This window comes from Schistocerca cancellata, chromosome 5 (assembly GCF_023864275.1).
Source record: "Schistocerca cancellata isolate TAMUIC-IGC-003103 chromosome 5, iqSchCanc2.1, whole genome shotgun sequence".
Taxonomy (NCBI): domain Eukaryota; kingdom Metazoa; phylum Arthropoda; class Insecta; order Orthoptera; family Acrididae; genus Schistocerca; species Schistocerca cancellata.
The window spans coordinates 801043061-801068700 of record NC_064630.1 but is presented as its reverse complement, the minus strand read 5'-3'; the positions used below and the strand labels follow the sequence as shown (position 1 = coordinate 801068700).

The window sequence follows — 25640 nt, the reverse complement described above, 5'->3', positions numbered from 1 at the left end:
CAGCCAGCTGTCTGAATGCTTTTGATCACATAGTGTAAGTTGGTGGTCCTGGGGTAGTGAGAGTATGACGAACCGTTGAGTGTTTGACAGGGGCTAACGTTATTGATTGTTTCGTTATCTCTGTAGTAGTCATGTGTATTTCGTGTCCCCAGCGATCACTCTGACTGTCGAGTACCAGTATAGTTCGCCTTACCTTGTGCAGTCATGTTCGCTTAATCTTGTACCAAATACTAGCCCCCTTAACTTAATTTTCGAACTAGGGAAGAGGAGCTAATCGCATCTGTGTCTTGCGTGGACGGCGGTTAGGGAAACACCCTCGTATTATTTTTAGTAAAAAATCAGTGAGTAATGTAAGCCGTACGCGGTCGTGTGTTTCCATTGCAGAGTACCCAGACGTGGTCGTTTCCACCTCACGCCTTCCCTCAAGCGCCGCAGAACATCGCGGTGGGAACTCGACCGTCTCACGAGGAGGGACCACTTCTTTGTGAACCATCTCAAGAATGCAAAATTTACTTGACGATCCTGCAGCCGTCGGAATCATATTGGAAGGATATTCACTGAATTGCGAATTCTTTTAGCACCAGCTGTATTGGAAATGGCAATACTACCGCTCGGTGTCACATGACCGGGACTCGAACCTGGATTTTCAGCTTTTCGGATGTGGTAGCTTTACCGTATAAGCTACCCGAGCATCCTCCCTTGGGAAATTTTATAAGCTCTCTGCTGTTCCTCATGTACACAAACGATTCGTCGACTGTTTGCAGATGATGCTGTTATTTACCGTTTTGCAACGTGATGGCCTTCATCGGACCGGCAAGATTAGATCAGACTGTGACATGAGGACGTAGACGGCGTGATGTAGCCAAGTCTGGGTCGTTCCGAAGCGCGTCTCGGGTAGCCTAAATGGCAAGGCGGCCGCTCACGGTAAGTGGGAAATGCAGGTTCGAGTCCGGGACCGAAGTTTTCGTAGCTGTACCTCGTACAGCTGATCATAAAATAATTCGTAATTCATTAGATATATTTCGAAAAAATCCTAGGAATGATATCAGAGCATGTCAACGTATAGCTACATACAGTACAGCTGATGCTAAAATAACTCCTAATTCAGCGTACATATTTCGAAAAAAATCCCAGAAATATCATATGAGCAGGTCAACAAAGTCTTAACGTTGCTCTTGACTTGTCGAACATATTTTGGCTTAGGTGAAGAAGGACGATTGCTGCTCAGTTTCAGGCTCATTGCCGTAAACTAAACTTGCCTCACCTGTGACAACATTTGGAAGAAAGCGTGGATCTTTTTGAAGAATTTGTTTAAGTTCCATGCAGAGTTAATTGCGATATTGCTTCTGATCGTCTTGCAGAACAAAATTAGCCGTAATCCTTCTTACCTTCAGTGCTTCTGACAGAACACGTTCAAATGAACCCCATATTCTTCAGATTCTGAAGATTTTCTGGTGTGCTGCCAATTGACGGCCAAGCAGTAAGGGCGTAATGTCAGTCGATGTTCACCTCTTTTGCGAAACATTTACACCAGTCGCAAGTATGAATCTGACCCAACGCGTCGTCTCCAAAAACTTGCCTCGACATCTGGCGCGTTTTTGGTACGGTTTTCCCAAGTTTAAAACAAAACTTTGTACACACAGATCAGCCATCGCAAAAATCTCAAACTCACGGTGTACATAAGACCGCTGCTGGTGTTTCAGGATACTCGTAATCACTTGCGCCCAAAATTCTAATTTCCCAGCATTTGGATGCTTACTCGTAGTATCACCGAGTTTTGATTTTATTTTAGCGCGTCACACAGTGGCGTGAAGCGCTCGTCCGCATTGAGCTGGTGGAGTAACGAGCCTCGTGTTTGTCCGCAGTTACCCGTCGTGCTCCGGCGACATGGCGCCCGGGCTGGCCACGGACATGCGCTTCTGGGACAACGTGATGGCCTTCATCGGGCCTGCGTGCGCCTTCGCACTGGAGCCGGTGGCCAGGCTCGCCGCCTACTGGAACATCCCCATCATCACTGGCATGGGCGACCAGGTGAGCCACGCACTCTGCCACTACATTGATATTATGTATCGATATTATACACTCCTGGAAATTGAAATAACAACACCGTGAATTCATTGCCCCAGGAAGGGGAAACTTTATTGACACATTCCTGGGGTCAGATACATCACATGATCACACTGACAGAACCACAGGCACATAGACACAGGCAACAGAGCATGCACAATGTCGGCACTAGTACAGTGTATATCCACCTTTCGCAGCAATGCAGGCTGCTATTCTCCCATGGAGACGATCGTAGAGATGCTGGATGTAGTCCTGTGGAACGGCTTGCCATGCCATTTCCACCTGGCGCCTCAGTTGGACCAGCGTTCGTGCTGGACGTGCAGACCGCGTGAGACGACGCTTCATCCAGTCCCAAACATGCTCAATGGGGGACAGATCCGGAGATCTTGCTGGCCAGGGTAGTTGACTTACACCTTCTAGAGCACGTTGGGTGGCACGGGATACATGCGGACGTGCATTGTCCTGTTGGAACAGCAAGTTCCCTTGCCGGTCTAGGAATGGTAGAACGATGGATTCGATGACGGTTTGGATGTACCGTGCACTATTCAGTGTCCCCTCGACGATCACCAGTGGTGTACGGCCAGTGTAGGAGATCGCTCCCCACACCATGATGCCAGGTTTTGGCCCCGTGTGCCTCGGTCGTATGCAGTCCTGATTGTGGCGCTCACCTGCACGGCGCCAAACACGCATACGACCATCATTGGCACCAAGGCAGAAGCGACTCTCATCGCTGAAGAAGACACGTCTCCATTCGTCCCTCCATTCACGCCTGTCGCGACACCACTGGAGGCGGGCTGCACGATGTTGGGGCGTGAGCGGAAGACGGCCTATCGGTGTGCGGGACCGTAGCCCAGCTTCATGGAGACGGTTGCGAATGGTCCTCGCCGATACCCCAGGAGCAACAGTGTCCCTAATTTGCTGGGAAGTGGCGGTGCGGTCCCCTACGGCACTGCGTAGGATCCTACGGTCTTGGCGTGCATCCGTGCGTCGCTGCGGTCCGGTGCCAGGTCGACGGGCACGTGCACCTTCCGCCGACCACTGGCGACAACATCGATGTACTGTGGAGACCTCACGCCCCACGTGTTGAGCAATTCGGCGGTACGTCCACCCGGCCTCCCGCATGCCCTCTATACGCCCTCGCTCAAAGTCCGCCAACTGCACATACGGTTCACGTGCACGCTGTCGCGGCATGCTACCAGTGTTAAAGACTGCGATGGAGCTCCGTATGCCACGGCAAACTGGCTGACACTGACGGCGGCGGTGCACAAATGCTGCGCAGCTAGCGCCATTCGACGGCCAACACCGCGGTTCCTGGTGTGTCCGCTGTGCCGTGCGTGTGATCATTGCTTGTACAGCCCTCTCGCAGTGTCCGGAGCAAGTATGGTGGGTCTGACACACCGGTGTCAATGTGTTCTTTTTTCCATTTCCAGGAGTGTATTCCACAATCACTTAGAACAACAATAATTATTTTTGAGCCATCAGTCTTCTGACTGGTATGACGCGACCCGCCACGAGTTCCTCTCCTGTGCCAACCTCTTCGTGCCCTAGTAGCACTTGCAACCTGCGTCCTCAATTGTCTGCAGGATGTATACCAGTCTCTGTCTTCGTTTATAGTTTTTAGCCTGTACAGCTCCGTCTTGTATCATGGCAGTTATTTCACCTTGTCATTTCTCCTTGTCTGTGTTTTCTCTCTATTCTTTTCCTCCCCCATTCCCTGGAGAACTTTCTCATTCCTTACATTATCAGTTTATCTAATTTTCGACATTCTTCCGTAATACCACATATCAAATGCTTCGATTCCCTTCTTCTCTGGTTTCCGCACAGTCTGTGCTTCTCATAGAAGAATGAAAAATAGCGTTAGTATATCACAAGATTCTCATAAAAATACAGTGAAAAATAATGTTAATACATTGCATCACAATATCAGGGGATTAAAGAAAATAAGATGAGCTTCTTGTTTGTTTATAAGATTTAGAAACTGAGGATGGAATAGATATACTATGCCTGTCTGAACATCATATAGTCACAGGTGTGAAAAAGATAAATGTAGGTGGATATAAGGTTTCATTATATATAAGTAGTGATACTATACAGAGAGAAGGAGTTACCATGTACGTTAAAATTTATCATAGTGTGAAAAGTTTAGGAACTGAAAAATTTTGTGTAGAGCAACATATACAAGCATACACGTGTGAGCTTAAACTGAAGAATGATATTTTTATATTTGTAACTGCATGCAGGTCCCCACTGGGAAATTTACATTTACTTTTGAAAACCTTTGGTACTTTGTTGTGTTATTTGTCATACAGAGGGAAGCAAATTATTGTTTGTGAGGATTTTAGTGTAGATTTTTTGAAAGAGTCTTACAGAAAATATGATCTTTAAGTATTACTTGGTTCTTTCAATGTGGCATCAGTTACTGATTTTCCTGCTCAGGTAGTACCGGAAAGGAGTACACTGATAGACAATATTTTTACCGATAAAAAAATTTTAATCAACTAAATTTTCCTGTTAAGAATGGTCTTTCTGATCAAGATGCACAGTTACTACAGTATATAACATAGCTCCATACAGTAATGCAAAAAATCTTCAAAAATAGTGTACTCGATTAACAGTTTAACAGTTGCAAGTTTTGGGGAAAGTTTGTAACAATTAGACTGGAATGAGTGTACAGGGAACCAAATGCTAATTTAAAATTTCACCTGTTTCATGATATCTTTGTGAGTATATTTGAAATCAGTTTCCCTGAGAAAACAGTAAATATTAATCATATAAAACGCCATGGCTTACTATTTAAAAGGATTAAAATATCTTGTAAAAAGGGAAGGAAAATGTATCTTATAGCTAGAGGAATTAATTATTCAGAAACAGTCAAGTATTATGAAACCTACTGCACTGTATTAAGAAAAGTTATCAAAAAGTCCAAAAGAATGTGCATTATGTCTCAGATTAGCAGTTCAGTCAAAATTATGAAAACTACTGCATTGTGTTAAGAAAAGTTATCAAAAAGTCCAAAGGAATGTGCATTATGTCTGAGATTAGCAGTTCAGTCAAGTATTATGAAAACTACATCTACATCTACATTTATACTCCGCAAGCCACCCAACGGTGTGTGGCGGAGGGCACTTTACGTACCACTGTCATTACCTCCCTTTCCTGTTCCAGTCGCGTATGGTTCGCGGGAAGAACGACTGCCGGAAAGCCTCCGTGCGCACTCAAATCTCTCTGATTTTACATTCGTGATCTGCTCGGGAGGTATAAGTAGGGGGGAGCAATATATTCGATAACTCATCCAGAAACGCACCCTCTCGAAACCTGGACAGCAAGCTACAGCGCGATGCAGAGCGCCTCTCTTGCAGAGTCTGCCACTTGAGTTTGTTAAACATCTCCGTAACGCTATCACGGTTACCAAATAACCCTGTGACGAAACGCGCCGCTCTTCTTTGGATCTTCTCTGTCTCCTCTGTCAAACCGATCTGGTACGGATCCCACACTGATGAGCAATACTAAAGTATAGGTCGAACGAGTGTTTTGTAAGCCACCACCTTTGTTGATGGACTACATTTTCTAAGGACTCTCCCGATGAATCTCAACCTGGTACCCGTCTTACCAACAATTAATTTTGTATGATCATTCCACTTCAAATCGTTCCGCACGCATACTCCCAGATATTTTACAGAAGTAACTGCTACCAGTGTTTGTTCCGCTATCATATAATCATACAATAAAGGATCCTTCTTTCTATGTACATTACATTTGTCTATGTTAAGGGTCAGTTGCCATTCCCTGCACCAAGTGCCTATCCGCTGCAGATCTTCCTGCATTTCGCTACAATTTTCTAATGCTGCAACTTCTCTGTATACTACAGCATCATCCGCGAAAAGCCGCATGGAACTTCCGACACTATCGACTAGGTCATTTATATATATTGTGAAAAGCAATGGTCCCATAACACTCCCCTGTGGCACGCCAGAGGTTACTTTAACGTCTGTAGACGTCTCTCCATTGATAACAACATGCTGTGTTCTGTTTGCTAAAAACTCTTCAATCCAGTCACACAGCTGGTCAGATATTCCGTAGGCTCTTACTTTGTTTATCAGGCGACAGTGCGGAACTGTATCGAACGCCTTCCGGAAGTCAAGAAAAATAGCATCTACCTGGGAGCCTGTATCTAATATTTTCTGGGTCTCATGAACAAATAAAGCGAGTTGGGTCTCACACAATCGCTGTTTCCGGAATCCATGTTGATTCCTACATAGTAGATTCTGGGTTTCAAAAAACGACATGATACTTGAGCAAAAAACATGTTCTAAAATTCTACAAAAGATCGACGTCAGAGATATAGGTCTATAGTTTTACGCATCTGCTACTGCACTGTATTAAGAAAAGTTATCAAAACTTTCAAAGGAATGTGCATTCTGTCTGAGATTAGCAGTCCTGATGGTAAAATTGAAACAGTTTGAAAAAATTAAAACAATTTGGAATATTGTTAAAAGGGACACAGAGCAACTGAGAGCACAGGTAGACTGTATTTCTTTCACATTCAGTAAGAGATATTTTAACAGAACGTGAGAGGTAGAAAATATTTTTATAATCATTTTTTAAGTGTTGTGGAGTATATAGGACCCAGCTTTTTCATTATAAAATACAAGGCTGTGTATGAAAGAGGCAATACCTATGCGATTTGATAAAATTGAAATTCAGCCCACCTCTCCTACTGAAATTATCAAAATAAGAAATTCACTCAAAAGTAAAGGCTGACATGGAATTGATGGCATTTCCAACAGGGTACTAAAATCTTGTTCCCAAAAGATGAGTAGAATTCTCTGTCACACACGTATTAGCACCCTGAAATAGGGCATTTTTCTGGACAGACTGAATAATGCTATTGTTAAACCACTGCATAAAAGAGAGGTAACTGTGATGCTAACAACTACTGCCCAATCTCACTTATGAAAGCTTTATCCAAAATTCTCCAAGAAGTAATGCATTCAAGAGTATCTTCACATATTTGTAAAAATGAAGTACTAACAAACTGTCAGTTTGGTTTACAGGGAGAGTACTCATCAGGAAATGCTATATATACTTTCACTGATCAAATATTTAATTTTGTGAATAGCCAAAACCACCAATACGAATTTTTTGTGATCTCTTGAAGAGTTTTGGCTGTGTGGATCATGAAATTCTTTGAGATAGGCTTAAGTATTGTGGTATGAATGGGACAGTGTAAAAATGGTTTAATTCATATTTAAGTGGAAGAATGCAGAAGGTAGAAATTAACAGTACAGATAGTCTGCAGAAATCAGCAGAGTTCTCTGACCAGGGAGTATCAAGAATGGTGTCCGACAGCATTCGTTCTTGTGTTCCTTATTCTTATTAATCTCTATATTTATGACTTGCCACTCTATATTTATGAATATGCAGAGTAAGTTCTTTTCGCTGATGATACAAGTATAGTAATCACACCCAACAAACAAGATTTGGCTGAGGAAATTAAAAATAATATCTTTCAGGACATTTTTAAGTGGTTCTCTGCAAATGGACTCTCACTAAATGTTGAGGAAACACAGTATATACAGTTCAGTACAGTAAATGGCATAACACAGTTGGTAAATATAAAGTTTGAACAGAAGTCTGTTGCTGAACCAGAATATTCAAAATTTCTGGAAGTGTCCGTTAATGAGAAACTGAGTTGGATGAAACACCTCGGTGATCTGCTGAAACGTTGTGGTTCAGCTACTTATGCTATTAGGATTATCACAAATTTTATTGATAAATATATCAATAAATTAGCCTACTACCGCTGGTTTCATTCCTGGTTCATATGGCATCATATTTTGAGGTGATTTACCATTAAGAGAAAAAGTATTCGTTGCACAAAAGTGCAGGATCAAAATAATAGATGGAGCCACCCAAGTTCACCTTGAAGACATTTATTTCAGGAACCACCGCTTTACATACATTCACTTATGAAACTTGTTATTGATAACCCACTCAAGTTCAAAAATTATAACAAATTCAGTATCTATAACACGAGAAGAAAGGATGATATTCACTATTTTGTATTAATTCTAACGTTGACACAGAAAGCAATCATTTATGCTGCCAGAAAATTCTTTAGTCATTTACCAAATAGCATTAAGAGGCTGACAGATAGCCAACTAGCATTTAAAAACAAATGACTTTCTGAATGATAGCTTCTTCTGCTCAATAGATGAATTTTTAAATATGAAGTAGTAATTGCAAAAAAAGGGAAAAAATTATTTCATAGAGTACCGATAACTTATGTTAAACTCACGCATTCCAGATCATTATGAAATGTTGTACTCATGATCTATCGAGCAAGTATTAATGTAATGTAGTGTAACTACCATTCAATGCTGCGTCCCAAACGTACATTCTCAGAAATTTCTTCTTCAAATTATGACCTATGTGTAACACTAGTAGACTTCCCTTGGCCAGAAATGCCCTTTCCTCCACTGCTAGTCTGCTTCTTATGTCCCCCTTGTTCTGTCCGTCTGTCGCTCTTTTGATACTAGGTAGCAGAATTTCTTAACTTCATTACTTCGTGATTACCAACCCTAATGTTACGAGTCTCACTGCAATCATTTCTGTTACTTCTCATTACATTCGTCTTTCTTTATTCTGCATCTTTCTTTACTCTCAATCCATATTCTATATTCATTAGACTGTTCACTTCATTCAGCAGATCCGGTAATTCTTCCTCACTTTCAACGAGGATAGCAATGTATCAGCGGAACTTATCGTTGATATCCTTTCATCTTGAATTTCATTCTACACTTGAACATTACTTTTATTTCCATCATTACTTCTTCGATGTACTGACTGACCAGTATGGGCAAGAGGTTACATCCATGTCATACATCATTTTTAATCCGAACGCTTCGTTCTTTCCTGGCTACCTATCATTCCCTGTAGCTTAGTCCTATCTTACTCAGAATTTCGAACATTTTGCACCGTTTGACACATCAACAAGTCCTACGACGGTGTCTTGATTTATCTTTACTCTTGCTTCCACTATCAACTTTAACGTCAAAAATGCCTCTCTCGTACCTTACCTTTCCTAAAGCCTGATCGTCATCTAACGGATCCTCAATTTTCTTTTCCTTTCTTTTGTATATTATTCTTGTCAGGAGCTTGAATGCATGATCTGACTGTGCGATAGTTCTCACACATGTCGGCGCTTACACTCTTCGGAATGATGTGGACGATGTTTTCCGAAAGTGAGATTGTATATAGCAAAAAAATAAAAAATAAAAATAAAATAATGGTTAAAATGGTTCTGAGCACTGTGGGACTTTACATCTGTGGTCATCAGTCCCCTACAACTTAGAACTAATTAAACCTAACTAACCTAAGGACATCACACACATCCATGCCCGAGGCAGGATTCGGTACTGCGACCGTAGCGGTCGCGCAGTTCCAGACTGAAGCGCCTAGAACTGCTCGGCCACATAGGCCGGCTTGTATATAACCTGTCTCATACATTCTACACACCAACGCGAAAAATCTTCTTGCCGCCACTTCCCCAGTGACTGAAGAAATTCCGGTGAAACGGTATCCATTCTTTCTGCTTTATTTCAACTTGAGTCTCCCAAAGCTGTTTTCAGTTCTGATTCTAATATTGGATGTGATATCTCTTCCCTGTTTATTTCTATTTATTTTCCTATCACTTCACCAGACAAATCATCCCCCTCCTAGAAGCCTTTAGTGTTCTCTTCCCATCAATCCGCTCTCTCCTGTGCTTCTAACAGTGGAATTTCCGTTGCTCTCTTAATGTTACTGTTCTTGCTTTTAACTTCACCGAACTTTGTTTTGACTTTTCTAAACGCAGAGTCAGTCCCTCCGACAATAATTTGTTTGAGATTTCTTCACATTTTTCATGCAGCCATTTCACCATTGCTTCCCTGCACTTCCTGTATATTTCATTCCTAAGTGATTTGTGTTTCTGTATTCCTAAATTTCGGAACATTTTTGCACTTGCTTCTTTCATCTATCAAATGAGGTATTTCTTCTGTTGCCCCTGGTTTCTTCGCAGTTACTTTCTTGGTACCTATGTTAATTGAGGGAAATAGACTAAAAACTACTGAAAAATCTTCATAAAATGATTTTAATTTTACGCGTGCTTCGAAGGCTAAAACGAAAAGTAGTACACAGTGATGTTCCACAGGTACAATCCTATTACACATTTGAGCTGATTTATCCCACACAAGCCAGTTATAGGGGACCTATAGTTGAGCTCGTATTCCCAACCACGCGATTTTCGCGTTAAAAAACCTCGCAGTGGTGAAAGAAATAAATGACAGATAACAATTTTAGGATTAACTGCATTAGTAGTTCAACTTTTTCGCTTTTTTTTTTTTTTTTTTTTTTTTAAAAAGTCCTCTCGTCTTCTCATATAGTCCATCATGTCTTCTTCCAAAAATAAGTTATATAGCTAGATCCCCTGTTTAAGTGTCCTCATTTTCTTTGTCTTTTTTAATTTTATTCTAGATATTTCAAGTTAAACTATTTGGATACGAACAGCTCGAATACCAAAATGAGAAACGTCCTCTAAGCTGTGGCTAAGACAGGTCTACATCTACATCTACATCTACATCCATACTCCGCAAGCCACCTGACGGTGTGTGGCGGAGGGTACCTTCAGTACCTCTATCGGTTCTCCCTTCTATTCCAGTCTCGTATTGTTCGTGGAAAGAAGGATTGTCGGTATGCCTCTGTGTGGGCTCTAATCTCTCTGATTTTATCCTCATGGTCTCTTCGCGAGATATACGTAGGAGGGAGCAATATACTGCTTGACTCTTCGGTGAAGGTATGTTCTCGAAACTTTGACAAAAGCCCGTACCGAGCTACTGAGCGTCTCTCCTGCAGAGTCTTCCACTGGAGTTTATCTATCATCTCCGTAACGCTTTCGCGATTACTAAATGATTACTAAATGATTACTAAATGATTACTAAATGATTACGAACACCGTCTCCGCAATATCCTTTCTTTCAGGAGTGCTAGTTCTGCAACGTTCGCAGGAGAGCTTCTGTAAAGTTTGGAAGGTAGGAGGCGAGGTACTGGCAGAAGTAAATCTGTGAGGACGGGGCGTGAGTCGTGCTTGGGTAGCTCAGTTGGTAGAGCACTTGCCCGCGAAAGGCAAAGGTCCCGAGTTCGAGTCTCGGCCCGGCACACAGTTTTAATCTGCCAGGAAGTTTCAAAAATAACTAATTTGATTTGTAGGAAGTTTCAGCTCGAACACCGTTAGAGAATAAATAATTAAAGAATAAATATTTCCAACCTCGACAGACATTTAACTGGGTATTCAGTTCTCCCTTTTTATTTGTATAATCCTGCTATAAGCCACCAATATGTGTTCATCGGACATTTCAATGAAAACGCTAAGTATCTTAACAGGCCGTAATTCCAAACCATCTAGCGATATTGATATCTTGATGATATCGTCTGAGGGGGTCACAATGTCAGCCACTTCTTTGGTCTTGCCCAAGAGGCGTTGGCTTCTTAGTTCTAAATTTAGTTTAATAAAAACTGAGTTCTGAACTAAATCAAATTGAAATCTGTATATATCCTCCGAACATGAACCTAGTTTTGCAATAATCCAATCATCAGTATCGGGTATCTGGGCTTTCCCAAAAACATATGTGAAACTAAATATGCGAGGTCACAAAAGACCAATGATGTTTACTGCATTCCATGGCCCACATATTGTCTGCCATTCAACCACAGTATTGGCTGCTAATGGCTACAGGGGCGAGAGTAGAGGAATCCAGTGCCGAGCACAGCATGAGTCTACAGAGCGTAGTTGAATTGCTTTGTCGACCAGTAATTCACAACAGTGCTACAGTGGTAGTGGTGTTGATAAGGAGCAGAGCAATAGCAACGATAAATAAAGAAAATATTGCATTATACGTACAGCAACAAGAGTCGAAGTTGACATTTCGTCAGAACGCAACTCAAGAAATTCCGCAGAGTGAGAAAGGAGTGGCAGATGAAGTATTAGCACCTCTTCATGATTAGTGAGTGTAATATGTGATGTCGTATACGTTCGACTGGTGGACCATGTACGTGAGGAGTGCAATGATGACCATATGTGCTTGACAAATGAAAGTAGCGCTGAAACAGGTGTCGAGCCATGTAGTTCATCATCCTTGTTGGACAGAGAGCCACAAAGCCGGTCTCCAATGAAACTTAGTAAAGGACAATCGTTGTCCAAGGAGCGAGCACTAAACATAATCACGTACATGGAAGATCATCCGCGCCATCGTAAAAAAAAAAAAAAAAAAGAAAAGTTATGAACAGATTTGGAACAAGTCCGCCACAGTATGCCCATGTAATGTATAAGAAAAACTACTGATGTTCAAGGGAGGACAAGGCACACTTTTTTATAAAAACTGACGTTTGTGCGTTTCGAGCATACTCAGTAAAATTTACAGGACGTGTCTGATAGTGACCAACTGCGTTATGCTCATTAAGTTGCCCGCGACATAGGTTACAGCGATTTGAAGACAAGCAGTGGATGGTTGCATAACTTGAAACAGGGCTATAGAGCTGGAAGAGGTAGGATAACGAAATTCCAAACAAAGCGTCAACCTGACGATGCACAACAAACTGCGGTATCAGGCTAAGAATTTGTAGGTGAGATAAATTTATATCATCGTTCAGTAAGGAATTTGTTTTCAATTTCGCCCAATCGGAATTTGAAGAGGAAATGAATATGAACGGAACCCTGGAAATTAGAAGCGCCAAGAAAGTTGTATCAGCTAACATCAATACCTACCATTATGGCGACTGTTAATCGGGATGGTAAAATGGCTGGAAAATTATTTATTGTGCTGCGAGACGTTAGATGTGCTCTGCCACTACAATTTTCTGTCGTGTACGCGAACCTGCAAGGACAGTTGAGAATATTTACGTCACAGCATGCAAGAGTGGGAAAATTGGCTTAAGGGAACTACAAGTATGGTATGAACTATGATACTTGCCAATATCTGGCCAAAATAACTTGATTTTGCTTGTTTCCTAGTCCGCGTTGTTGTTGTTGTGGTCTTCAGTCCAGAGACTGGTTTGATGCAGCTCTCCATGCTAATCTATTCTGTGCAAGGTTCTTCATCTCCCAGTACCTACTGCAACCTACATCCTTCTGAATCTGCTTAGTGTATCCATCTCTTGGTCTCTTTCTACGATTTTTACCCTCCAAGCTGCCCTCCAATACTAAATTGGTGATCTCTGGATGCCTCAGAACATGCCGTACCAACCGATTCCTTCTTGTAGTCAAGTTGTGCCACGAACTCTTCTCCTCCCCAACTCTATTTAGTACCTCCACATTAGTTACATGATCTACCCATCTAATCTTCAGGATTCTTCTGTAGCACCAGATTTGGAAAGGTTTTATTCCCTTCTTCTCCAAACTATTTACCGTCCATGTTTCACTTCCATACATGGCTACACTCCACACAAATACTGTCGACTTCCTGACACTTAAATCTATATTCGATGTTAACAAATTTCTCTTCTTCAGAAACGCTTTCCTTGCCATTGCCAGTCTACATTTTATATCCTCTCTACTTCGACCATCATCAGTTATTTTGCTCCCCAAATAGCAAAACTCCTTTACTACTTTCAGTGTGTCATTTCCTAATTTAATTCCCTGAGCAGTCTAATTCCCTCAGCAAAAAAATGGTTCAAATGGCTCTGAGCACTATGGGACTTAACTGCTGTGGTCATCAGTCCCCTAGAACTTAGAAGTACTTAAACCTAACTAACCTAAGGACATCACACACATCCATGCCCGAGGCAGGATTCGAACCTGCGACCGTAGCAGTCGCGAACTCCCTCAGCAGTCAGCGTGAAAAAATCATATGCCTCCGAGGCAAACTGTCCCTCCTGAACAGCGTCCGACATTGCAGTTCATACCACCTGGAACCACGGGACACATTCATCCTCTACATGTTTGATTTTTCTGTGCCTATGAAACATTTCATCGCACTATTGCAGCTACGCCATGAAGGACAGCCAGTTTCTCCATATGTTCCTCGACAGACTGTTTCGCTTTCGGCTGCGTGCCATCACATTCCATCAGTTCTCATCCTCCCGTAACACCAATATGCTTCTATATGCCTTCTTTAAGAGTGGATACCTAGCTGAACGTCCTGCGTAATGTGTAACTCTCAAGGAGTTTGTCTTCTATCTTGATGGTGCGAACATTTGTTATCACTCTGGCCCGCCATTTTACATTTGGTGTTCACGTTTAACACTTCCTGAATGTGGACGATTTCCATTTTGTGAAGTGTAGCACATACAACCCCTTAGAAGGTTTAATCTCTGCACCTCTTGGCCACTTCATTTTCTATCGCCCTTCTGACGCACTCGGTGAGTCATTAGCAGCTAATGTTTTTCCTATCATAACTACTCTCCTGGAAATTGAAATAAGAACACCGTGAATTCATTGTCCCAGGAAGGGGAAACTTTATTGACACATTTCTGGGGTCAGATACATCACATGATCACACTGACAGAACCACAGGCACATAGACACAGGCAACAGAGCATGCACAATGTCGGCACTAGTACAGTGTATATCCACCTTTCGCAGCAATGCAGGCTGCTATTCTCCCATGGAGACGATTGTAGAGATGCTAGATGTAGTCCTGTGGAACGGCTTGCCATGCCATTTCCACCTGGCGCCTCAGTTGGACCAGCGTTCGTGCTGGACGTGCAGACCGCGTGAGACGACGCTTCATCCAGTCCCAAACATGCTCAATGAGGGACAGATCCGGAGATCTTGCTGGCCAGGGTAGTTGACTTACACCTTCTAGAGCACGTTGGGTGGCACGGGATACATGCGGACGTGCATTGTCCTGTTGGAACAGCAAGTTCCCTTGCCGGTCTAGGAATGGTAGAACGATGGGTTCGATGACGGTTTGGATGTACCGTGCACTATTCAGTGTCCCCTCGACGATCACCAGTGGTGTACGGCCAGCGTAGGAGATCGCTCCCCACACCATGATGCCGGGTGTTGGCCCTGTGTGCCTCGGTCGTATGCAGTCCTGATTGTGGCGCTCACCTGCACGGCGCCAAACACGCATACGACCATCATTGGCACCAAGGCAGAAGCGACTCTCATCGCTGAAGACGACACGTCTCCATTCGTCCCTCCATTCACGCCTGTCGCGACACCACTGGAGGCGGGCTGCACGATGTTGGGGCGTGAGCGGAAGACGGCCTAACGGTGTGCGGGACCGTAGCCCAGCTACATGGAGACGGTTGCGAATGGTGCTCGCCGATACCCCAGGAGCAACAGTGTCCCTAATTTGCTGGGAAGTGGCGGTGCGGTCCCCTACGGCACTGCGTAGGATCCTACGGTCTTGGCGTGCATCCGTGCGTCGCTGCGGTCCGGTCCCAGGTCGACGGGCACGTGCGCCTTCCGCCGACCACTGGCGACAACATCGATGTACTGTGGAGACCTCACGCCCCACGTGTTGAGCAATTCGGCGGTACGTCCACCCGGCCTCCCGCATGCCCACTATACGCCCTCGCTCAAAGTCCGTCAACTGCACATACGGTTCACGTCCACGCTGTCGCGGCATGCTACCAGTGTTAAAGACTGCGATGGAGCTCCGTATGCCACGGCAAACTGGCTGACACTGACGGCGGCGGTGCACAAATGCTGCGCAGCTAGCGCCATTCGACGGCCAACACCGCGGCTCCTGGTGTGTCCGCTGTGCCGTGCGTGTGATCATTGCTTGTACAGCCCTCTCGCAGTGTCCGGAGCAAGTATGGTGGGTCTGACACACCGGTGTCAATGTGTTCTTTTTTCCATTTCCAGGAGTGTATTAACACAACACTGTCAAATGAGTCTTACTAAAGACTGAATTTGCAAACTCGCCCTCAAGGAGTTCTCGTTAGTTTCTTCCACGTTTACATGCTCCTCAGGCGCTTTCTTGCACTGCCTTCTGTCGTACGGCTTAGGCGGAGTACCGTACTGTGGTGCGTTTGATTCTCCCGATCGCGACTGCGCAGCCAGGACGTAAACACAGCATTAAGATAATTGAAGGGAGACTGTCACTGAGTCACGCTTAAAGCTACAGTATTAATAGGGTACACATTATCCCAGTGATAGCCACTTCTGTAAGACCCAAGTATTTGTGGGATAAAAGCCTGCCCTCACGCGCAGGGACATGCCTGCAATGAATCTAAGTAGTCGCCAGAACCAAGTAATCTAATATTGCAGACTGGTCAAATGGTACGGAAAAAAAACCAGTTAGGGTGTTAAGGTAAAGTGTCACCAGTTTTTAGTCAGTCGACCATTTTTCTCTGTACCAGATGTTTTAAACAGAGTCCGAGAAGAGCAATTACTCTCACTCTTTATTAATCGGAGAAACACGCATTTGCGTGGGTGGTACAGTCAATCTCTGAAGGACATGGACATGCATCTTTGGTGCCACATCTGTAGACGCCTCAGTTGCTTCACGAACACTACCAGTTTCCTATAAGCAGTTATTTTAATTAGCCTACTAACTCATTACTAGCTACTTGCAGTAACTACTTTAGTTAAAATAAAGATAGTTGTTCGAAAGTATAATCGTCTCTGAGGCGTTTTCTACTTCAGTTCTATAATTTTATGACGATATCTCCCTCATTCACTTCATTATCTAATGTTTAATTTTTATGATTTCCAGTCCCCACTTAGCTGATCAGTGGCTGCTGAAGTTTACGTGAACAACTTAAGTAGTCTTAGCTGCTAGTTTAAGAACGATTACATTTGCAAGCCAGTGATCTTTTCTTTATTTGTAGTCGAATATTTTACTATTTTATGGAACCCGCACTACGTCTGTATCAGGAACAGTATCCTGATAGATGATAGCCACATAATCGACATATGTTCCGTATTCTTTGGACGACTCTTATCAAATGGAATCGTACCGTAAACAATAAAAGTGCGGATTGTCCAAGAGTTACGTGGTATTTTTGGACCACGATATTCCTTACTTCAGCCATACTTGCCAAAGTGCCTCTAATCTTTCATTGTGTAATTACTGGTGTAGTGATGCAGGTTTTGGACGTCGCTGTAGGTTTATTCCGTTTATGGTACTTAACTTCTCGTAAATGGTTCAGAACGTTGATTTATGAAGTGTGTTTCACCATCGGAAAGTCCGAAATTAACAGGAGGAGACCGGCCGGAGTGGCCGTGCGGTTCTGGGCGCTACAGTCTGGAGCCGAGCGACCACTACTGTCGCAGGTTCGAATCCTGCCTCGGGCATGGATGTGTGTGATGTCCTTAGGTTAGTTAGGTTTAAGTAGTTCTAAGGTCTAGAGGACTGATGACCTCCGCTGTTAAGTTCCATAGTGCTCAGAGCCATTTGAATCATTTTTTTTTAACGGGAGGTATCAAAACGGACAGTGTGAAAGAGAAAACTGTACGGCATATATTCTCTGAACCGTTATCTAAATATTAAGCACTATAAACGGAATATACTTGTAAAGACATCCAAAACCTGTATGATTACACCGCTAGTTAGACAAGGAAAGATTAGAGGCACTTTGATAAGGCTGGCAGAGGTAACATATATCATGGTCAAAAAATATCGGGTAACTCATGGAGAGTCTTCACTTGTTTCTTTACAGTTTGATTCCCTTTGTTAACAGCCAGTCTAAGCTCTGAGAGGGAACTTATGTCGACTACATGCTGTTGTCTGTCTGGACATCGTTGATGATGCAGACTTCTTAAGTAAAATAGCTCATTGTGTTGTCCTCGGCAGCGAGTGTTTATCAGAGACAAGGGTATCGGCAGGAGTGCCCCAGGAACGTGCGACAGGGCCGCTGTTGTTTGCCACGTACATAAACGATGTGGCTGGCAGGGTGGGCAGAAATCTGCTGTTGTTCGCTGACGATGCCGTGCTGTACGGTAAGGTGATGTCGTTGAGCGACTGTAGGAGGATACGAGATGACTTACACAGAATTTCTCATCGGTGTGATGAATGACAGCCAGCTCTAAATGCAGGAAAATGTTAGTTAATGCAGATGAGTAGAAAAAACAAAACCATTATTTTTAGGATATGGCATTAGCAGTGGCCTGCTTGACACAGCCACGTCGCCTAAATTTCTGGGCCTAAGCTTGCAAAGCGATATGAAATGGAACGAGCGTGTGGGGAGTTTGGTAGGGAAGGCTAATGGTTTATTGGGAGAATTTTGGGGAAGTGTTGTCCAAAAAAAAATGGTTCAAATGGCTCTGAGCACTATGGGACTGAACTGGTGACGTCATTAGTCCCCTAGAATTTAGAACTAGTTAAACCTAACTAACCTAAGGACATCACAAACATCCATGCCCGAGGCAGGATTCGAACCTGCGACCGTAGCGGTCTTCCGGTTCCAGACTGCAGCGCCTTTAACCGCAGGGCCACTTCGGCCGGCTGTTGTTCATTTGTAAAGGAGACTACGCATAGGGAGCTAGTGCGACTTACCGTTGTGTACTGCTAAAGTGTTTGCAATATGTAGCAGGTCAGATTAAGGGAAGATATTGAAGCATTTCAGAGGCCAAATCTGTTACCAGTAGGCTGGAGCGACACGCTAGTGTTCTAGTGTTACGGTGATGCTTTGGGAACTCAAATATGATTCAACGGACGGAGGGCGACGTTTTTTTTTTCAGGACTGCTATTCAGAAAATTTTGGGAACCGGCATTTGAAGCTGAAGGCAGAACGATTCTAGTGTTATCAACATACATTCCGGGTCAGAACCACGAAGATACGAGAAATTAGGGCTAATACCTAGGCATATAGACAGTCGCTTTTCTCTCGCTCTACTTGCGAGTGGAACAGGAAAGGAAAAGAGAAGTATTGGTACAGGGTTCCCTGCTCCACTCACCGTATCGTGGTTTGCGGAGTATCTACGAGTAAGTAGATGTAGTGCGGGCTCCATGAAAATAATCCGTAGGGACAGCTGAATCGTGCTGTATATACGACTCTGATTTGAATAGTATTGTAAGCCTTCCACCTGTAATTTCAATCATTTTCACTGTGATTAAACAAAAGTCTGATTGTGATTACATTTCTTAGCATAAAATGAAAGCGCATATCCAGATTATGTTCAGGACAGGAATGCTGATATTTCAACAGGACCTGAGAGCACTGCCTTTAGCGATCACAGTGGAGCCTGTTTTTTATACGGGGAACAGCTGCATAACTTAAGCCCTTAACAATACTCGTATATCGAAATAGTTCTGACCACTTCACGAGGGAGGCGATTTGATCTGTATTGAACTAGGCACTCTGTTATCTAATTTGTGAAGACTGTTCTGTAATTCTGAAGATACTCCCAGTGGTGCCCCGAATATTCTAGTATATTATAAGGGCGATGTAGTTTGTTATATGTGACTTCTGAAGTTTTCTCGGCGTAATTCTTCTTGAGTAAGGAGGACACATGTTTTGCAGTCGAATAAGTAGAAGCACCCATGTTACTCACTATCAATCGTAGTGGAACTCCATCCTTGTGAATCTTGGGCAGCCCATACAGTCTTGGTGGAACAGCATCGTGTGATCTCAGCCATTTCATAACTTGTTTAGGTAAAGAACTATCGTTCAAAAGAGTATCAGTCTTTCTGGATATGCCGCTCGTTGGGTCCTTATCGATTTTGCGGTACATAGATTCACTCAGTTGTCTATATATCTTCTCGTTGTAGGCATATATAGGTCAGACGACACGAACGGTCCAGGAATGCCGTAAAGAACACGAAAGACACACCCGTCTGCGGCAACCCTTAAAATCAGCAGTAGCAGAACATTGCATTTCCACGGGAAATTCAATGGAATACAATAATACCAAAATTTTAGCATCGGTTTCCAGCTTCTAGGACTCTGTAATTAAAGAATCCGTGGAAATACGTCTCGCTCACAGTTTAATGACTCGTGATAACGGCTTTCAGCTGGATAAAAATTGGAATCCAATTATTAAAATTATGCGGTCACAGAGGAATCGACATGCTGAGTCGATACTCAGCGATTAGACTGTTCTTACTTCACCACTGAGGGCAGTACACACTACGTGGCTGCCTCGCGCATGTCACCTCATAACGCATGCGCCGTAAACCGCCAGTACGATTCGCATGCTCGGAATTCGCTACATATACCGTGACTGCATCAGGTCTCTTGAGTACTTCGTCCACCCACCTGAGGATGGCCGCGCGTCTCTGGGCAGAAGTATCGTGGCAGAATGTTGATGGGATCCGGCAGTAAACCCGAAAATTACTGGAAGTATTTTGTTGTATTTCCAATATGTTGTAATGCTGGTACACACTAACCACATGTTGGGAATGGACACAGACTCGCGAAAAATAATACTTTGAAGTCAAGCTGGCGAAAAGACAAGGGGCAGAAGCTACACTGTCGCTCGCAACTGCTGAGTTGAAATATTGTTTCTCAAATGGAAAATCAGCACGGCTCAACACCCGGGAAACATCGTCTATAAATCTACTCCTATATCTGTCGCTGAACGGATCCTCGAAACTCGTAACAGAATAATGGCGTCTCAGTAAGAACGTGCTGTGAGGTGATACTACGGAAAGGCGCGTCACCTCGGACTTCTCTCCCAAAAGCCTCCAGGCGCATTATTTCTGCAGTGTGTAGATATAGTCAATTCCGTTATGGCGAAGGAAACGATGCGAGTGAAAAGTGGCTGGGGGTTTTGTGGGCAAGAAACATTAAAAAAAGGTAAATCAAATTTATTAAACAGTCAGGGCACATAGACGAAAAGGAAGAAACAAAGAAAGAGTGTTCAGTTTATCAAATAATACTAGATTCCCAAAACAATAATATAATATGAAACATCTTCTCCACTGCAAATAATCACCTTTACAAATGGGATCACTGATAAATACAGGGTGAACATCAATAAAACCAACAAACTGCAGAGACGGATTCATGACTGTAAAAAGAGGAGAAAGGTCCTATGAACAAGTCCCCAGAAATGCTTCCTTCGGTCGATGGCACTGACGAATGAAAGTTACTCTGACCACATGCCGTATGTTCCTAGTGTGTTGCAGGCTGTGTTATTGGAGCAACGTACTGTAAGCAACAGAATGGTCTGGTATTCATGTCGTAAACAAGCTGAGATTGCATTGTATACGGCCAAGCAGATAGAAACGGTAGAGACGCAATACGGCTATACTAAAACAAGTGTCCTCACCAACCACTCATTGTAGAGAGGTTTGGCATATATTCCAGGACATTGCCAGTAAGTCTGATGATCAGGAATCGATACCACTACTTCTTTTGCAGCAAAATTCTGGCAGTCAAAATGTCCTCCACCGTCAGGATTCGAACCGACTACCTCTGAGTTTAGTGCCACTATACAGGTGTGCATTAGAGACTTCAGTTACGAAGGGAAGTTGCTGTGGCGCTCTTCAGTGGCTGCTGGAGTTCCGTTTGCTTACTGTGGTTTTTTGTGACTACTAATATTGTCACATATCGCTATCCGATATTATTTCTGTTGTGTCTAGACAAGACAGCCTAGACACAATGAGAGGAAGCCGAAAGGCACGCGCTTAAACTCACGCAGGCTGGCGTGAGGTCTGAAACAGGATACGTAATGAATGCTATAAAGAAAAGTACGTAGCTTCTGGAATACTTAACTGTAATCCACAATTGGTGTACATCTCTCTTGTTGCTACATAAGTACTATCTCAATATCTATACTTGTAATGGCGCCTTGCTAGGTCGTAGCAATTGACGTAGCTGAAGGCTAAGCTAACTAACGTCTCGGCAAATGAGAGCGCTATGTCTCAGTTCCATCTCTAGCAAAGTCAGCTGTACAACTGGGACGAGTGCTAGGACGTGTCTCTAGACCTGCCGTGTGGCGGCGCTCGGTCTGCCATCACTGACAGTGGCGACACGCGGGTCCGACGTATACTAACGGACCGCGGCCGATTTAAAAGCTACCACCTAGCAAGTGTGGTGTCTGGCGGTGACACCACAATTTCATTTTTCTATCGCTACAATACGGTCATTTTACTGACTGCAATGGGCGTGTTTTCTTGGGAGGATAGCTTAGCATTTCTCTCGCTGCGAAGGTGTGCTCCCAGTGTTGTTCTGTAGTTCCTGTTTGTCGGCAGAAGGCATCCAGTGGGTGCCGTTAGAAAGGGCGAACATCCCTGGGGAGTTGAACTGTTTGCTGGAAGCGGGACGGCAGCCTGCTTTGTGCTTTTGTTGGCTACAGCCAGCGCTCGCCCTCACTGAAGGCGAGACTACCACTGCCATCTGTATGAACATCAAAGGAGAGGATACTGTGCTGCCCGCCGGAGTGGCAGTCCGCTGTTAGCAGCGGTGGGGCAAGGTCGTCGTGCCTGTGTCCCCCTGTTAGCGTACCGCGCGCGTGAGTGTTTACTGTTTACCTTCCGCTGCGGCGAGTGACACGCGTCCGTGTCTCGGTAGTGCCATGGCGCACTCGTATCGCAAGTCCACCATTAGGATCACATTTCAAGCGGACTATGCAAGACCACGAGCACTTGACATTGAACGTTTCATCCCGGAAGAACTTCATATTGCACCTCAAGACATCATTGGGATCCACTTTTCTATAACACAAAATGTCGTCTACATAAAAATGATCAATGACAAGGCGTGCACTGATGTTGTGTGTCGACACGCTCATGGACTTAAATTCAAGCATTCTGATGGTCACGTAGGAACTGTCACGATCGACCACGCTGGATTAGGCCTTCGCACTCTGAGGGTCTTCGAGCTGCCATTCGAAGTCCCGCCAGATGTTGTGATGACAGCTTTCAAACCATACGGCCACGTGCTAAGCCACTTGGCTGAAAAATGGCAAACGTTTGAAACGTATCCCATCTTAAATGGAGTGCGACAAATTAAGATTGAACTGACAAAGCATGTGCCATCCTATTTAGTAATTGGCGGCTGCAGAGCCATTGTTATGTACGACGGACAACCGCGTACTTGCGCCGGCTGTGGCCAGGAAGGACATGTCCGATCGGCCTGCATTCAACGCCGACTGACTCAGACACCGGTTGGTGAAGTTCCATCCCCAGCGACGCCTACTTCACTCCCCATCACGTATGCAGCGGCTGCAACCGCAACAGCTGTTCCTGCCCAGGATCGTAACACCTTATTGCAGTCAGTGGTCGATGACAGTGTGGCGGACAGCATATCCCCCTCTACGACGTCATCGGCAGCCTTGACTCAAGACGGTGATCAATTGTGCCACCAAGACGAGCCTAAAGAGAAGATGGAAGTAGAAACTGAAATTGTCCCGACCTCTGCCTTCCTACCAATGGAGACCGCATCAGATGATTGTCGCCTGCACTCTGCCACAGAACAACATGTCCGGAAACAACGGTCCCCTCGAAAACGCAAGAAACGGCGCCATACGCCATCCGATGATTGCCTGCTTCGGATGTGTGACCCGGACGAACAATCGGCCTCGGACGACAATCAGGACTCTACCACCACAACTCACCCTTCCCGTCACGATGCTACGGCGGATACAATTTCTGAGCCTCAGTCTGACAACATCACTTCTGCTACTGAACATGTGCGCGAGCGCTCTACTGACAGCACTCATCAACAGTTACCAATTGCTGCATCTGATTCTTGGGCGGATGATGTCGAGGATGAGCCACAACAACAGGAGGATGCCGAAGGCAGAGATGCTCCCGCGGCTGTACCCAGCACCGACCAACAACAGTGACTACGGCTGTATCGTCAGCCTCTGTGGGCCACCCCTGCCGCCCACACCTGGCCTCCTACACAACCCAGTTGCCGACCTGGCTGACCAAACATACCGTCTAGCGACGATTAACATCAACAACATACGTGCCCGACATAAACTACAGATGCTACAGGACCTGCTCAACGCAGCAGACATCGACATTGCGCTCCTTCAAGAGGTGTATGTCACAGACTTCAAGGGACCCTATGGCTACACGACTTGGGTCTCACATGCGTCTGCCAATGGCAGTGGTGTGGCGATCCTCCTCCGCGAAGGTATATCCGCAGAAGACGTCGAGTATCTCCCTGACGCCAGAGGCATGGCTCTTACTATCCAAGGAGTCAAACTTATTAACATCTATGCACCGTCAGGATCTGGTCGGCGTCGCGAACGATCCACCTTTTTCGCTCATACAATCACGCCCCTCTTTATGGGCCGTCAGGACGCCTTGATAATGGGAGGGGACTTTAACTGTAGCCAAGCACCTAAGGTTCAGTTACCACACCATTATCCCTGCGCAGAACTTACGACAATTATAAATAATCTTCAATTGGTGGACTCGTGGGAACATGTTTGTGGCGATCGGCCCGGATTTACTCACTACACCAGCCATTCCTCCAGCCGCATCGACCGGATTTACATCTTGCGCTCCATAGCTGTGGGGACAAGAGCTGCCGAAGTTTGGCCCACAGCTTTTTCTAACCACGAGGCCTACATCTGCGCTATTACCCTCGGCCGCCAGAAGGTATGGCACAGCCGTGGTCTTTGGAAGTTGAACGTCGCCCACCTCGCTTCTCAGGAATGCCGCCGCCTTATAGAGAACACGTGGGACTCATGTAGCCGCCGGCGTGGTACCTACCGGTCTACACTGTCGTGGTGGTTACTCTGCGCCAAACCAGCCCTCCGGAAGACCTTGATAGGCTACGGCCGAGATGTTGCAGCATGGAAGAGACATACCATGGACTTTTACTACAGCATCTTAAGGGAATGTACAACACTGCCGTACTCATCTGCACGTCAGGTGACGGTGAACCGTGCCAAGGCACAGATCATCAGATTAACACGTTGCCACCTTGAGGGTGCGATCGTCAGAGCGCGCACTCAAGACAGAGTGGCCCAGGAGGAACCGTCTATGTACCACGTCATTGCAGAACGACGACGCCGACGCAGGACACTGATCCAAGCTATCACGACGGAAGACGGACGACGCCTTGATACCCAGCGTGACATAGGAAACGCCCTTCATGCTCACTACACTAGGGTATACTCGGAACGTCGACATCCCCCAGAGGTGATCGCCGAAGTCTCTCAACTCACTTATGGCTCGATCTCTCCGACAGCGGCGGCGGATTTGACAGCAGATGTAACGGAAGAGGAAATCATTGAAGCAATACAGGCTGGGGCTGCTCGTAAGTCCCCAGGACATGATGGCCTTCCTCTGGAATTTTACTGGACGTATCAACAATTGCTGGCACCAGCATGGACTGATATTTGCCGCGATCTTATGTCTCCCACGACGCAGATACCTGGGGCCTTCCTAGAAGGACTGATTGTGCCTATACACAAACCACGAGGCGGATCCAGGATCAGTGACTATCGGCCCTTGACCTTACTCAACAGTGACTTGAAGATTTTCACCCGGCTTCTGGCGGCACGCCTAAAGCGATCTGTACGATGTGTTGTGTCGCAGGACCAGGCATCGTTAGGTGGTGACCATAATATTCGCACTGCATTGTGCCGATATAGAGATATGATCGCGCTAGCCAAAGCTCGCCAACTGCCAGGAGTTTTGGCCTCACTCGACTTTAGCCAGGCCTTTGACAGAGTCGAC

At 44.8% G+C, this 25640-nt stretch overlaps 1 protein-coding gene and 1 non-coding gene across 2 annotated transcripts in view; both read left to right on the top strand.

Annotated features, from left to right (window-relative positions):
- The first annotated feature begins 1542 nt into the window (after positions 1 to 1542).
- LOC126188809 (atrial natriuretic peptide receptor 1) overlaps positions 1543 to 25640 on the top strand; it is a 783072-nt gene continuing 758974 nt past the window's right edge. Inside the window, exons 1-2 of the mRNA XM_049930422.1 lie at positions 1543 to 1601; positions 1866 to 2031. Coding sequence (XP_049786379.1) covers positions 1543 to 1601; positions 1866 to 2031 — 225 coding nt within the window. The remainder of the gene's footprint in view (positions 1602 to 1865; positions 2032 to 25640) is intronic.
- On the top strand, positions 11189 to 11263 carry Trnas-cga (transfer RNA serine (anticodon CGA)). Its single transcript has one exon. It is a non-coding gene; the product is annotated as a tRNA-Ser (tRNA).